We start from the raw sequence: 16,355 nt of genomic DNA, 5'->3' as shown, positions 1-16,355 counted from the left end.
TTTCGAACACCCAAAAAGCAGAAGAAGAATCAGTTGTGAGTGCTTTTGTGGATATATGTGCATTTTTCCCCAAAATGGAGCCCACTGCCCCACATTTTTAGCTTTCCCCAATAAGGGGCAGTGGGGACTGAATGAGATTTTTGTACTGTAGCTGCTTCACAATATAATTTGCTTTCCTCCGTTTTAAAAAAATAAATTTAATTTAATTTAACATTAAAATTAAAAGGCTAAAGAAAACTTTTTCAATTTTATAACTTTAAACTAAATATAGGTTAAATGTATCATTTTTTAAAAATTTTGAAATATACTAAAAAAAATAGATTTTTTTTTTTTGAAACGGAGAGAGTAAATACTTTTTATATGTGAATCAATGAAAAGTATATTATCAACCCCCTTTAGTATAAGAAGTTTGTGTTCACTTTTTCCTTCAATTCCTCTTGATTTAAAAGCTAACAACAAAGACTTGCAATATCACGAAATATATGTCTCCTAAATCACGTTTAAATTCCAACATCTATAAAGTTATCTTTAATTTTAAGCTAATTGATAATTTATTAAATTTATTAATATGTGTGTCTCCTTCATGTTAATTTTAAAGCTAATTGTTCAAAAATTATGTGTGTCTCCTTCATTTTTGGCAAATATTCTTTGGTATGTGACATACTGACAATTGGTGAACGGAGGTACAGTTCTTTAACCCACGCCCCCGCCCCCACCCACCCCACCCCCACCCAAAAAAAAAATAACAGACCAAAATCAAATGTATAAATCCCATATTTTTTTAAGAAGAGTTTGAAATTGCTAGGTTTACATCATAGTCAATTTGATGGTGCTAAGATAGATTTAGTACATTAATGGAAAAAAGTATTGCAATAATAATTATAATATTAGGTGTCTCATATCCGTGAACAAAGTTTCACATGAAATGTAAAAAATTCTCAAAGAAAATGCTACATATAAGGTCTTTATTTGATAATAACGTGAGATATATTTTATCTTAGAAAAAAAAATGAAGAAAAAATTTCATATATGACAAACTTTTTAAGCATAATAATTTTATATGAATATAAATTTTTTTAATTACTTATAATGACAAATTTATATTTGTTATGATCCATTTAAATTTATATAAATGAAATTTTAAGTTAAAAAATACACAAAATTTATTTTAATGCGCGCGATTATATAAATGATAGTTACAATTATACAAATGAAGAATAGAATGTTTAAAATTCTTGAAAGGCCCTAGCTTTTTACAACTTTGATAAAGAAAGTGAACTTAATATTCGTGGGCCCACATGCTGCTTTTAGCACCATAATGGAGAATTTTCTGATAACTAACTCATTTTCTGAAAAATAAAACAATTGAATCAGTAAATTCAAATATTGAATATTAGAAAATAAAAAATTGTTGGTTAGGATATCTGAATCAACATTGTTGTCTCTGACACTGCTATAAGCTTTGTGGGAAATATTGGGTTGGTTTAATTGGAAAATCCTCCCATCACTAAAAAATGAGGTTTTTACAAGCACTTGAGCTCATAGCCATTTTTTAAAATAGGGCTTTCACTTCAATAATAAATACTCATTTACGTCTGTTTGGAGAGCCACCTAGTAATTAGAATTGATATAATTATTAGAATAGTAATTATCAGTATAGTTATACAATTTAGTAATACAATAATCTGTTTATTTGTCAAAATATAATTACAGTGTAATTATAAGTGCACTGTTTGGTTGCACAAGTATAATCATAAAGTTATATTAAATTTTAAAATTAAAAGTTAATCATTTAAAATTTAAAAATTATATTAGACAAATAAGGACCTTTACAAATGATATTAAATTAAATATTTAAGATATATTTTAATTAATAAACATATGTTCTTAACTAATATTATAAAAATAAATTTATTTATATTTTTTAAACTAGTATATTTTAATTAATTTAATCATAAAAACTAAAAGTATAAGATTTTTATGAACATCATGAAATTTATGTTTGACAAAAATGTTAATATTATAAATATAATGTCATAAAATTTTAAAACATTTGACAAAAAAATAATCTATCAAGTTTAACTAAAAAATAAATGGTTTGCAATGTGAAATATCAAGCCAATACTACTAAAATAAATGAAATTGAAAATATGACATAAATTTTCAATTCAAAACAAAAAATTTAACATAATATTCTTATATCAAATTTCAACACAACGTACAGAAATGTGATTTAAAAGAAAAGGAAAACGTAAGTCTATAACTTTATTTAATAATGAATTCTACTTTAGTTTAAAAATTAGAATACTAACAAAATTATGCAAATAAAAAAATAGAATAATAAAAAAATAATATAAAAAATTGTATGGAATCACACGAAAAAGTAAAAAAAATACATTTTTAAAAATATTAGAATAATAAAAATATTTTATAAATAATAGAAATAAAAATAAATTAAAGTGAAAAAAATATAAATATAAATAAAAGATGAATTTTAAAAAGTTTCATGTAATTACATGGTGTAATTACACCAATTCCTTACCCTCCCTTGAAAATTGAAGAGTGTAATTACTCCCCTTCGATTACACACAATTCCTCTCTTATCAAGTAATTACTTGGTTTACTAAATATGCCAAAGAGTGTAATTACACCAAATCTCAATTACATGGTGACTTTCCAAACATGCCCTAAAAGTTTACTTTTGGGGGTAACTTACCCAAATTTCATTATTTTAGGAGATAATTAGTTAGATTCATATTTGTTTGAAATATTATGAATCTTACTAGATTTTGGACTTCAGATACATATATCCTACGCGTCCAGATACGTTTAAATACATATATCTCGGATTTATAGATTCAAAACTAGGTATAATTTATTTTATATATATTGTATCCAAGTGGATCTACATATATATAACTCTCTCACTTTCCACTCTCCTCTCTCGCTTACCCTCTTCCTCTATCTGGTGTCCCAGATACATGTATCTAGTGTGATTCGCATGTAGCTGAGATAATAAACTATCTCGCTCGCGTCTTTCATATTTAGTATATTTGATAATAAATACATGTATCAGGATATATTTAACTTAATTTCTAATATAAAAATTATTAATAAGTGAGATAATATATAATTATTTCAAATTATAAAAAAAATTAATTAATATAATAAAAATATTTGTTTAATTAGATAATTTTTTGCGGTGGGTGCATAAAATAGTTGTGATTACATTCATAAGGGCTCCAAAGATGTTCGATAAGAGCATGATCTTGATTACTATAAGGGAAGGGTGTAATTTGTATTGAGCTGTCATGTTAATGGTCAAAGATTCAAAGAAGGCCTTACACTTTTTAAAAAATTAATAAATATTTTTCTGAGTCAAATGTAAATTTGCAAATAATTTTCTTTTTAAATCAATTTTTTTAGTAATTTTTTTAATTAATAATAGAATCAATTTATTTAATTTTTTTTGAGACATATTACTGTAAATATGTCAAATTTCATGCCTATATCTAATATAGTTTGTAAAATGTTTGTCCAAACAAATTAGTTGGTAAACACTAGAGGAGTTACCAAAAATTGGATCTTGTCACAAGCTTTTTCTAAGCCTCATCTATTTGCACTTAACGAAGTTATTAATATTAATCATTTAAATTTCAGCCATTAAGTCTGTTTATTTTCGAGGTATGAGTCTTAATTATTTAGATCTTAATTATTAAGTATGTTTTATTTATTTTTTACAATCACTTGTGGATTTGGATATGCCTGAATGATAAAGATATATAACAAAATCTTAAAATATCATTAAGATGTTTATTTAAAAATTTCTACAAAGATACAGTTCACCACTATCAACTATTGTCACCAATAGCCATCATTTGCAATTATCACCACAAATCATTATTATATCCACTAATCACTATCGATAAAAACATCATTAGTCAACATAATATATCGTTAACTGTCGTTATCATTCACCATCACCATTAGTTATTGGTATTATTCCACTACTAATTATCACATCACACCAATAACAATAACGGTCAATAACTATTGTCAACTACTGTACCATAAGATACTACCTACGTCACCATCATCAATCAACATCATTCCAAATTGACACACACAATGACCATCGTTAGTCATCACCATCACTAATTAGATCCATTTAATATTTTATTTAAATGTTATATTTATTATTTTTTTAAATGAAGAAAACTTTTATATGTTCATATGTCGAGAAAACAAACAGTCTTAACTATTAAATATTTAGATCTTAATGCAACATCTGATTATTTAAATGTGTATTATTTAAATTTTGATCTCAAAATTTTAATAAATATCTTAATATTCAAATATATATTTAAATTCAAACGTGTTAATCTTAATGATTGGGCCCAAACCTCCTCAAAGTTCTCCAATCTTTGTATTAGCAACCTACACTCAGAAATACTCATGAAAGCTAGAACACTAGAATTATTGATTTGTTTCTAGATGCATGTATATTAGGAAGTGGAAATAAATGCTTATATATATGTCACTATTATAATTTATATTCCACTTGCATGAGCTTTTTCGTCCTTATTATATTCTGTAAAGACCAGAAAAATCTGTATTTGTCTACATGTTCCCTCATTATTATGAAATTTAAACAAATTATTTCTCGGTGTTAATTTAGTAACATAAATTAAGTCATTGAGGAGAAAATCGATTATTACAGAATCATTTTGTTTTCTCTTTATGCCAAATTAGGCCTATTTTTATTCGATTTCAAAATGATTTGATTTTTTTAAAGATGGATATCATTTTATATCGATCATAAGGTTATTTATACTTAATTATTTGTTTTCCAAAAGTAATCTTGAGAATTTTTTTATTTTTAGAGATGATCAGAATTTCATTTAGATTTGAATTCTAATAAGATGGTTCATTTATTTTCAATGGATTGAATTATTTTTGTCATTATTCATTTTCATGTCGGCAAAGTGAGATTTGGCAATAAACATGACTAACATATGCATTATCACTGTTTCAGTGACTTCTATAATTACTGACCAATTCCACTCATGTGACATGTCCCTTCATCCATTTGTAGCTTTCAAAAAAAAAACAAAAAAAACTTGATAATAATAACCCCCTTTTCACTTCTAGCCTTTTTCTTTGTTGATCTTTTGTCCCTTTTTTACTTTTATTTCTTTTGTTCAACATTATAATACTTGTCATGACACTAGTCACAAGGATATTGAACTCGTATCATCCATTCAAAATTCGATTCAAATTCATGTTTAAATAAATTAATATAAATATGTACATAAATTTGCTCAATAATTTTTGTAATATAAGGATTTTTTTTTATCGTTCATAAGAAATATCAGATATTTATAATAAGTTCTCTTAGGTGAGCCAATTTGACAAGCTTCACCTCCTTCTTTGAATAGCAAATTAAATCCATAAGCTTTAGCATTTATATTTGAATAAAAGTGTGATTGCAACGTAGAATGAGCCACGAACCACAACAATCAAGACTTGGTCCAACTAATGTATATGCTAATTGATTTGGGGAAAAGATTTTCTGAGAAGGATGAGGATGATAATATGTTGGATATGTGTTTTGATAAAGTGGCCACGGATGGCGATGACAAAAAAAAAGTGGAAGCAACAAAAAGACAAATGGACGACAACATATATAGTTGGAATGGCCGGTAAGGTGACTAAGGAATTTATTCCAAGCCTCCTACAAGTGCAACTAACAAAGTAAAATCATGCGACTGGAATTTGCTCTCAAGGAAGATTGGATGTAGGTACCTATTACACAATCTCCAATTTTTCTCTTGACTAGCAATTCTCAAAAGAACGACTAGGGGAATGATGAAAGTGTCAACACTTCAACAAGATCCAATAAATTTAAGAAAAAGTAATGAATTATCTCACGTTGTTGGACAATTTTGAAAAAGTAGGCATGAGAAAAATACTTTTGATTATTTTAGATGGGTAAACTAATTCATATATAAAGTTTGAGGTCTCTTGGCACATTTATATTTGGGTAACTTTTAGAAATCTCACTAGTTTAAAAGTTAATTACTTAGATACATGTTAGTTTACAATATTACCAATCTTACCAGATTTTAATGCAATCAATATGTCTAGATACATGTATCTCGAGATATATGGGGTCAAAATAGGCGTAATTTATTCTAGATACATTTTATCCAAGTAGATTCACATGTATTTGAGATACATAGAGAAATTTCGCTCGCGTTCGTCCTTTTCTCGCAACCTCTTTCCCTATTTCAGTGTATCTGATAGTAAAAACATGTATCTAGATGTATCTAATTGTATGAAATTATTAATTAGTAATATAAAATGTAATTATTTCAAACTATATGGAGTATTAATAAATATGATAGGAGTATTTAATTAGATAGTTTCTCCTTTATATTTTTGAATTATTTAAAAATCCTCATTTATAATATTATCATAAAATGTATTATAAACTCTATAATAATGGTAAAATACCCAATTTTCTCGAACATTTATTTTTTCATACTTGTATCCTCTTTTGGTTGTCTTTATTGAGGTTTTTTAATTTATTATTAATAAAAAAATCGCCAGACACTTTGTTCACTAGTGCATAAATAAATTCGCTAATAAAAGAAAGGAGAAAAGGCATAACCATTAAAAAAAAAGTCCTCAAAGAGTTGTGTCTCTTAAAGACAAATGAAGTTCTAATGTTAGAAAATTCTCTTTTCCTTTCTTTGTAGAAACTTCTTCTTGTGTGAAGAGTCTTGGTGCAAATTGATTCATGAGAAGAATAATATGGTTTTCTAAATTATTGGAATAATCTTTGATACAATTTATGTTTTATATACATGTGATTATAATGATAATTAGTGGGTAGACATAGAAATTTTATACAACTTTATAAGACGAGTCATATTTTAGTTAGAGTTTTTTGAATGATACTATATCTTAAATCCTAATTCATGTTTATATAAATGGTATTATATAAATTTAAAAAGGCATCTCCAAAATTTTACAAATTCATGAAATATTCATAAAAAGATCAAAATATGTTAAACTCTTCTTGATAATCAAATACTTTAAGAAGATGCACAAATCATTTAAATCAAGTTCAAAACATCCTACCTAGTTCGAGAAATACGTCACTCACAACCCTCTAATCACAATACAGATCAAATTCAAATCATTCTAGTTCGAAAAATTATTCTTTTTATTTATTTTGTGATTGCAATATATTTTCACAAATTTGTTGCAAACACGGTGAAATAAATATAATATTTTTTTCAATTACCTTTTTGTTAACGGAGAAGATGAGGGAGGAGCAGAGATATTCTATTCGATTTCAAATGTCAGTCATTTTGGAAACTTATTTTTTTTAAAAAAAAAAAAGGGGGAAGAAGAAGAAGTCATTTTTTACTTCTTTTTTTTTTCCAAATCTATCTTGTTATTTTTGTTAATAGAATATTAATGAAATGAAACGTGTAAGGAAATAATAAATAATTAGTGTATACAAAAACTCTTACAAACCAAGGTTTCTTATGGTACGCAAACGTTAAAAACAAATGCAATTCTGTAGTATGATTGGATGTTGTAGAAATTTTTGCTTTATCATTAAGTTGCACTTGCACGTGTGTAGGTATAGATTAGGTTTAAAACAAAGAAAAATGAAAGGGTATTCATCTATAAATCAATAGTAGAATTTAGGTCGATTCCATCCCATAATTGGTTAAATCATAAATATAACTTGAAAAGTTTGAGATCAGTTATAATAGATGATTGAGATTTTTTTGTTTTTAAGATTTTGAATTCAAATTCATAAAAATAAAAAAAGTTTTAGTACAAACGATATTCTTATAAATAAGTCTTACAATATATAAATCAAAATTTAATTATATTCCCATTCAAATATTAAATATCGAAAAAAAAAACAACCTTAACTTCATCAAGAAAATAAGATAACAACAAAGTAAGACATCCTTTTCCCAATGGCCACAACTTGAAGACTTCCTATTCATTGCATTCCCACTTGAAAAGAAAGTTCATCCATCATGACCCCTTGCCTTCTTGAAAGAAATTCTTCCACCAAATTTTTAAAAAGCACACAAATTTCATAATTACTCACTATTTTTGTATTTCACATACATAAAATATATCAACTTTTTTCATGCTTATTCATGCATCAAGGAGAATGCACCCCCAAAGCTCAAAAGACTCTTTTTTTTTAAAAATTCACATACAATATTTATTTAAAATCATATTAACTCGCTCAATTAAGTGATAAAATATTAATAAGATCTTTAATGAATTTAAAATCTTTTATCTTGCATTTATAATTAGTTAATTTTTGTATTTTTAGAATCATAGCGTAATTATGTATTCACAAGCATAAGACAAAAGAGATTGCTCAGATAACCATCTCCAATGCTAAAATTGTAGATTCGAGTTACTAAGAAAGTAAAAAGGTGGGAGTTTCCGGATAGTAATAAAAAAATCAATTCAAAATGGTCAAATTATTTCTAAATTAAAATGGAGGGGAGTAATATTTTACTTTGCATGAAGGGAGTAAATACATTCACATTCATAATTAAAGTTGTAGTTATATAACGTCCTCCCCCCCCCCCCCCCCCCCCCAATTTCTTACTTATCTTTCTCCTCTGCTTCCATATAGAGTTTAACATAGTCAAATTATTCTCCTAAGTAGACAAAGAGTTGAATATTAGACTTTTGAAAGAAAAAAAGCAAAATCATAAATTCAGGTACTCACATACTAATATTTCTTCGTCTGTTAATTAGTGATCATTAATGGAGTGTAAAGATTTGTGCTTTTGCTTCAAGATTGGATTTTTATGTGTTTATGATACTTGATTATTTATATTTACCTTCTCTTATTGTTTATAAATCAACTGATGAATCCAATATATGAATATATTGTGTATTCAGTGTCTTACCACTACGTAGTTGGGTGAATTACAAGATTCTTTGTACCAAACAACCTATTTTCCTTTCAATTTTTTTTGGGGGGTATTTTTAGATTTCTGTTTGGGGGTTACATTAATATTGATGCTTTAGATCTGGGAAAATATGTCAAATTTTCTTGGATTTTTGGGAGAAATAATTTGTACCAGTTTTCTTGGGGGGAGATAATCTTGGCTTTTTCTTTCATGTGCATAAAGGCCACCTTTTTTCTCCCCTTTTTGCTTTTAGTTTAACTGCCTGTGTATTGAGATATTCACATGTCAACAGTGTTTTGTGTTATTTATTTCTGGAACTTGTTAAAGAGATTTTCTTATTTTCCCTTTAAATGTATTTGCAGGATCAAATATCGCGTAGTTTGGTTGATTTCCATAGATGAAAATTCTAAAGAGGACAGGATAATCTGTGAAAAATTGGGTGTTAGCTGCTAATTTTGTTAAGATTTCTTGTAATTTTTTTTTTTGAGGTGTTGTTTTTGTGAAGATGATGATGTTTGAGGAAATGGGGTTCTGTGGGGATCTTGATTTCTTTCCTGCTCCGCTTAAGGAAGTGGAGGTTGCTGCTCCATACACTGAACCAGAACAGGTGGTGGATGATGATTATAGTGATGAGGATATTGATGTGGATGAGCTAGAGAAGAGAGTGTGGAGGGACAAGATGAAGCTCAAAAGGCTGAAAGAAATGAATCAGGGGAAGGAAGATGTTGATTCTGTGAAACGACGCCAGTCACAGGAGCAGGCAAGGAGGAAGAAGATGTCGAGGGCACAGGATGGGATCTTGAAGTACATGTTGAAAATGATGGAAGTATGTAAAGCTCAAGGTTTTGTTTATGGGATCATTCCGGAAAATGGCAAGCCGGTCGGTGGGGCATCTGATAATCTTAGGGAGTGGTGGAAGGATAAAGTGAGATTTGACCGCAATGGCCCTGCGGCTATAGCCAAATACCAAGCTGAGCATGCCATCCCAGGCAAGAATGAGGTATCAAATCCAGTTGGTCCTACCCCTCACACCTTGCAGGAGCTGCAAGATACCACCCTTGGTTCGTTATTGTCAGCTTTGATGCAGCACTGTGATCCTCCTCAGAGAAGATTTCCATTGGAGAAAGGCGTTTCACCCCCATGGTGGCCTACAGGACAGGAGGATTGGTGGCCTCAATTGGGTTTGCAGAAGGACCAAGGTCCTCCACCTTATAAAAAGCCTCATGATCTGAAGAAGGCTTGGAAGGTTGGTGTCCTCACAGCGGTGATCAAGCACATATCCCCTGATATTGCTAAAATCCGCAAGCTTGTAAGGCAGTCAAAGTGCTTGCAGGATAAGATGACAGCAAAAGAAAGTGCGACTTGGCTTGCTATCATCAATCAGGAGGAAGCTTTGGCTCGAGAACTATACCCTGATCGCTGTCCACCTTTGTCGTCAGCTGGTGGTAGTGGAACTTTCACTGTGAATGACAGCAGTGAATATGATGTTGATGGTGCTCAAGATGAGTGTAACTTTGACGTTCAAGAGCAAAAACCACACCATCTCAATATGTTGAATGTCAGTGTTGAGAGATTCAACGAGAGGTTGCCTCTGCAACAACAGTCTCATCCAATCAAGGATGAAATGATCACCAGCTTAGATTTCACCCGGAAGAGGAAGCAATCCAATGAACAGACTGTTACCATGGCTCAAAAGATCTATACATGTGAGTTTCTTCAATGTCCTTACAGTGAACTTCGCCACGGTTTTCAGGATAGATCTGCAAGAGACAATCATCAATTAGCTTGCCCTTTCAGAAATACTTCTCAATTTGGGGTTTCAAACTTTCACATAAACGAAGTCAAGCCAATTGTCTTCCCTCAACAATATGTCCCGTCAAGTTCAGTTGCTCTGCCTGTTAATCCAAGTCCACCTCCCTTTGATCTATTTGGAGTAGGAGTTCCTGAAGATGGGCAAAGGATGATTGATGACCTTATGTCATTTTATGATTGTAATATACAAGGAAACAAAAACCAAAATACAGGGAATGTTGCAGTGACCAAAGAGCAGCAGCCTCATCAGCAACCTCGTGTTGACCAGGTCAATTACCTACACAGTCGAGGGATAATGGAGGGGAATATCTTCAATGACGTTAATGTTTCCGCAAGTCAGTCTATGCACCCACAAGGCAATCTTGTTGATCAATGCAAGATCCTAAATTCAAGTGACAATTTGCATTGCATGTTTGGGCCTCCGTTTAACTTACAGTCCACCAATTACACCGGAAATCTGCAGCCTGGCATTGGATGTGATACCACAGCGAAGCAAGATATTCCAATTTGGTACTAGCCAGGAGATTGGTGAAACGTATATAGTCAGTCAGGGCTTCAAAGATATAGCTTGTTCTCCGAGATTGGCAGATCCCATTAGAATTGGTCTTCGTTATCAGGTTGATTTTTAATCGCTTACAACTCTCTTAGTCATGATATTTCCTGGTACCATATGTTGTAGAAGGTTGAAAGCTATGTGGCAATGTGTAACAGAGGAGAAGGAGGAGATACCCTCAAGTATTAGCCAATGCTGCTTATAGAATGTATAGATATCTGAGAAATAAGTCAAGACTATCTTGTTATATGTGTTACAATTTTGGTTTAATCCAAGCTTTAGTTATTTTCTCTTTAAGTCTCTTTGATCGTCTGCACGTTAATGTTGATCAAAAGCTTGTCGCTTCTTTCAGCATGGGCAGTATCAGTATGAACTGCTGAATTTATAGGCAGGCGAAGGCCTTCTTGGTCCATACAATTCTCAAGGTTGTTTCATGTTTGAGATTTCTGCCCTTTGTAGCATAGTAGTTGATGTTGTCAAAGCTGTGTAGTGAGTAGTTTTCTTCTATGATCTTTAGCTTAATGTAACATTATTGCTTTTTATGAAATGAACTGTTTGATTTTCTATGCAACAACATGACTTTTTATTAAGTATATGGTTTGCTTTGGTCAAGTTTCTCCAGGCTTGTGATATGCTTGTCTTAATTTCATTTCTATGGACTATGCGGCTAAATTATCCTGCTCATATTTTAACAATCTCGAATTAACGGATACCAGACACCCAAGTGTGTTGCCTAGCAGTCAATGTATGTGAAAATCACGGGAGACCAAAGTTTTAATCACTGCAGAGACAAAAAAGCATTACGTGACTTCTTAGTATTTGTTGAAACCTTGATGGATAAAGTTATCTGATAATGTGCTAGTGGGAGATAGTAGATGCTTGGTAGAATAGTCGAGGTACGTGTAAGTTAGGCAATGAAAGTAATATGACAGGGATCATGTGAATGAGCAGATCACAACTATGTTTATTGCTTCATTTCTAACTTAAGAAGCAACACATAGTATTGGCTGGCTCCTTCACATTCAATTTTCTTGTGATTGATTCTACTTTACTGAACTATGTATTTCTTTAATAAGTCATTAGTTTTGCTTAAGATTTCCATCAACAATAATTGACCATTAAAACTTTGCTTAAATGCTATTCCAATTCCCAAACACTTGAAACAAAAAATATCATTAAGATAGTTACAAGTCTTTAGGAGGCACAAATCTATAATATGAAGCAATCTTTGTGTACCTTTATACATGTACATGCATCTGGTCATTTTCTTTAACAGACTAAATACAGAAATAGAGCAGATAATTTTTTTTTAATAAAAAAAAAATGTAAGGCCAAAGGCAAATGCAATGTACATACAACTATGCATTAAGAACTGTCCCCAAAACACTAGACAACTTTTGTTGATAGGCTAACTGGCTTATCCTATTTTCTTAATAGGAAAAATGAATTTCTTAATTAGTTTGTTCTCTAGCAGTTTTGATGAAATCAAAACAGTTGTTAGTGACCTGACATATAATTTTGTTAATCTTCTACGTGGCGAATAATGAGTGGTTAACACCTTTTGCTTAAATTATTGGAAAAAAATTGTTTGTTCTGACATTTTAAGATTTAAGTTTGTTCAGTTGTTATCTAGTTTAATAGCAGTTATCCTGAGATTTTTTTTGTCTATTGTACAAGAATCTTATGAGGGGAAAAAAAAGGCCAAGTAGAAATTAAATTCTAATAGCCATAAATCTATATCTACTCTTGTCTGGTATAGACTAACCTAATACTTTGTGTTATTGAATACTTGGAAAATAAAATGTGCAAGCAAAGTTAAATTTGAGCAGTTTATATGATATTAACATACTCATTATAATTCCACTGTTTGAGAGAGTGTTGTGTATACCTTGTGAACATAGATAGCTTATTTTTGATAGACCCTCGACTCAGCCATGTTGGAAACAATTAAGAAGAGAATAAGTAACTACAAGCAAAGAAAACATCTTGTAGTACTAAAATCGAAGAATGAGATATAATTTGACCAGTTTATTGTTCAAATTAACTCATAATTTTTATTTTTTTAATCAAACACAACAAATAAAATTTCCAGTCTAGGTGGTTAGAGTTTTCGCGTTTAGAAGATGAGAATTACGGAAATGAGAATGTTTTCAATAAAGGTAAAGATATACTGGAAAAATATTGAGGTAGTTTGCCTTGATCCAAACAATTTTTGAGTGAATATAATAACATTCAAATCACTTACTAGATGACGTTTCTTATTCTTATTATTATTATTATTGGTGGAACAAGAATTTGAGAAAGTTTCTGTTATTTAATTTATTCTTATAGGCTATTTTTGTAATCTTGGAGCTAGGATAATTACTCCAAACGGAAAAAGGTCAAATACGGAAAAGAGTCAAATATACCTCTGTATTAATGAAAATAGTTTAAATATACTTTTTGTTATATTTTCGGGCTAAATATACCCCTCTCTTTATACTTTGGTACAAATCCGCCCTTAATTTTAACGGAAGAATACTTAAAAAACTCAAAATTAAATAACTCAATTCCAATTTTAAATATAATTTTTGTAGGAATAATTAAAATTTACAAATAATAATTTGAGTTCTTTTTTCTTAGAAACCACCAGATGTTCAAGAAATTAAAGATTTTTTTTTAAAAGGGCTCAACCGGGTTCGAACCGGTGACCTCTTGATCTGCAGTCAAATGCTCTACCACTGAGCTATGAACCCAACTCTGTATGACTTATAAAATAAATAATAATTAAATGTATCATTCTCATTATTTTCCTTTTTTGTCTATTAATACCTTTGTTCCGTGTTAGTTGTCCCAAATTATTTATCAATTTATAAAATGAATATAGAATTAATTATATATTTTTTATTTTAACTTTATAATTATTATTTTTTGAAAATATAAATATGTTTATAAAGTTCTAAAACAATTTTTTAAAAGATAAATTAATAAAAACATTTTTCTTATTTATGACTTCTTAAAAAACGTATAAAAAAGAAGGATTAATATTAGCATGAAATTTCACTATTGTAAAGTCTTATAGGGACAATAATTGACCACTTGTAGTGATATATCCAAAGTGTTCCCTCAAAACACACTTGATAATAGCTTCTTTTTCCACTTGTTATTTCACCCTTTTTTCCCACGTTTTTCTATCCTTTGTTTTGTGTGTGTGTGTTTTCCACTATAATACTCATTACTCATTAGTAGTATCTTCTAATAAGAAAAAAAGAAAGATTTACTAAACAAGAAGTTAAGCAAAGATTAAGAAATTAATAGTCAAAAGAATTTGGCCAAAATTAGTCTTGTGTTCAATTATATTGGTCGAAGAATTTATTCATTTCATATATCTTTTCTCTCTCTCTTTAATAAGAAAAGTTAGTAGATATAAATTAAACACTAATACTTTAACTGAACCACTCAAGATATTCTTAAGAAATCAAAATATATAAGTATATAATTAAATATCACAATTATTATGTATATATAGAACCTTTTAAAATGATGGATCAAATAACATACCTAAATTGATCTCCAACAAAGAAAAGAGATATTTTTCAAAACCTTTTAGTAAAAGAATACCTAAAAAGGAGTTGCAAACATTGTAGTTATCTTGAGATATGTAATTGAATAACTATAAGAGAACCGTCGGTCACAAATGGGAATAATCATACGCTAAGATTGCTCGGGGTTGGATAATCTATCAAATGTCCTTTCTAGATGTTTCGACGCTTAATTCTCAAATAGGATTGAATCTAAGATTTTTTTTCGCCATTGCCTTTTTTCCGTTTTTTAAGATTTCTTCCTTTGAAAATTCTCACATTTTACTAATTGTAGCTTAAGAGCACTTAGCCTAAATTTGGAATAATGGATCTTAAAATATCTAGACGTGATTATTTAATAATTAAGAGATTGTAATATAACCAATGATAATGATTTGCCATTTTTTTGAGAGATATTTTTGAAAACTCACAATAAAAGATTATCTAAAAAAAAATTGCAAACATTATCGTTATCTTGAAAAATATCTCAAATTTTAATAATTACAGTTTAAAAAGACATAATTAAAATTTGGAATGATAAATCTCAATATATCGATTTAGACGTGACTGTTTAAAAATTAAAAAAGATACAATTTAAATCAAAATATCAACAATAAAGATGATCTCATGTCTACTACCTTTTAGATTTTTTAAAATTATTATATAAATTTCATTTTTAAAAATCTCAAATTTAAAACTAACATTTAAAGACAAGATACTCATTACATTAGTAGTATCTTTTAATAAGGAAAAAAAAGATTTGCTAAACAAGAAGTTAAGCAAAATCAAGAAATTAGTAGTCAAAAGAATTTGGCCAAATTGTGTTCAATTATAATGTTGGAAGAATTTATTAATGCCATGTGCCTTTTTTCTCTTCTCTAATAAGAAAAGATAGCTCTAATTTTTCTTTTAAAATGAGTTAGTAGATATAAATTAAGATTTTCAAGAAATCTAAATCTGTAACTATAGTTAAATATATAGCCTTTTAAAATAATGGATCAAATAACATAATCTAAATTGATCTCCAACTAGGAAAGAGATATTTTTCAAAACTTCTAGTAAAAGAATACCTAAAAAAGAGTTGCAAACATTGTAGTTATATATATCTCACATTTTACTAATTATAGATTAAGAACTTGGCATAAATTTGGAATAACGAATCTTAAAATATCTAGACATGTTTTTTTAATAGTTAAGAGATTGTTATGTAACAAATGAAATCATTTACCAATTTAAAGAGATATTTTTGAAAGCTCATAATAAAAGATTATCTAAAAAGAGTTGAAAACATATCGTTATCTTGAGAAATATCTCAAATTTTAATAATTACAGTTTAAAAAATACTCTAATTTTAGAATAATAGATCTCAATATATCAATCTAAACGTAACTATTTAAAAGTTACTCTAAGAAATTATAATTTAAATCGTAATATCCACTATAAAGAGAATTTTATGAT

The 16,355-nt window shown here is 29.0% G+C and overlaps 1 protein-coding gene and 1 non-coding gene across 2 annotated transcripts; one reads left to right on the top strand and one right to left on the bottom strand.

Annotated features, from left to right (window-relative positions):
• Positions 1–8,668: 8,668 nt before the first annotated feature.
• On the top strand, positions 8,669–11,634 carry LOC129899265 (protein ETHYLENE INSENSITIVE 3-like). The gene is made up of 2 exons (XM_055974159.1): positions 8,669–8,777; positions 9,335–11,634. The coding sequence occupies exon 2, from the start codon at positions 9,478–9,480 to the stop codon at positions 11,299–11,301; it is 1,824 nt and encodes a 607-aa protein (XP_055830134.1). The 5' UTR covers positions 8,669–8,777; positions 9,335–9,477; the 3' UTR covers positions 11,302–11,634.
• Positions 11,635–14,000: 2,366 nt separating this feature from the next.
• On the bottom strand, positions 14,001–14,072 carry TRNAC-GCA (transfer RNA cysteine (anticodon GCA)). Its single transcript has one exon. It is a non-coding gene; the product is annotated as a tRNA-Cys (tRNA).
• Positions 14,073–16,355: the final 2,283 nt, after the last annotated feature.

The sequence above is a fragment of the Solanum dulcamara genome, chromosome 8 (assembly GCF_947179165.1).
Source record: "Solanum dulcamara chromosome 8, daSolDulc1.2, whole genome shotgun sequence".
In the NCBI taxonomy this organism is placed as follows: domain Eukaryota; kingdom Viridiplantae; phylum Streptophyta; class Magnoliopsida; order Solanales; family Solanaceae; genus Solanum; species Solanum dulcamara.
Note: the sequence above shows the minus strand (reverse complement) of the source record. Positions and strands in the feature narration are given on the sequence as shown.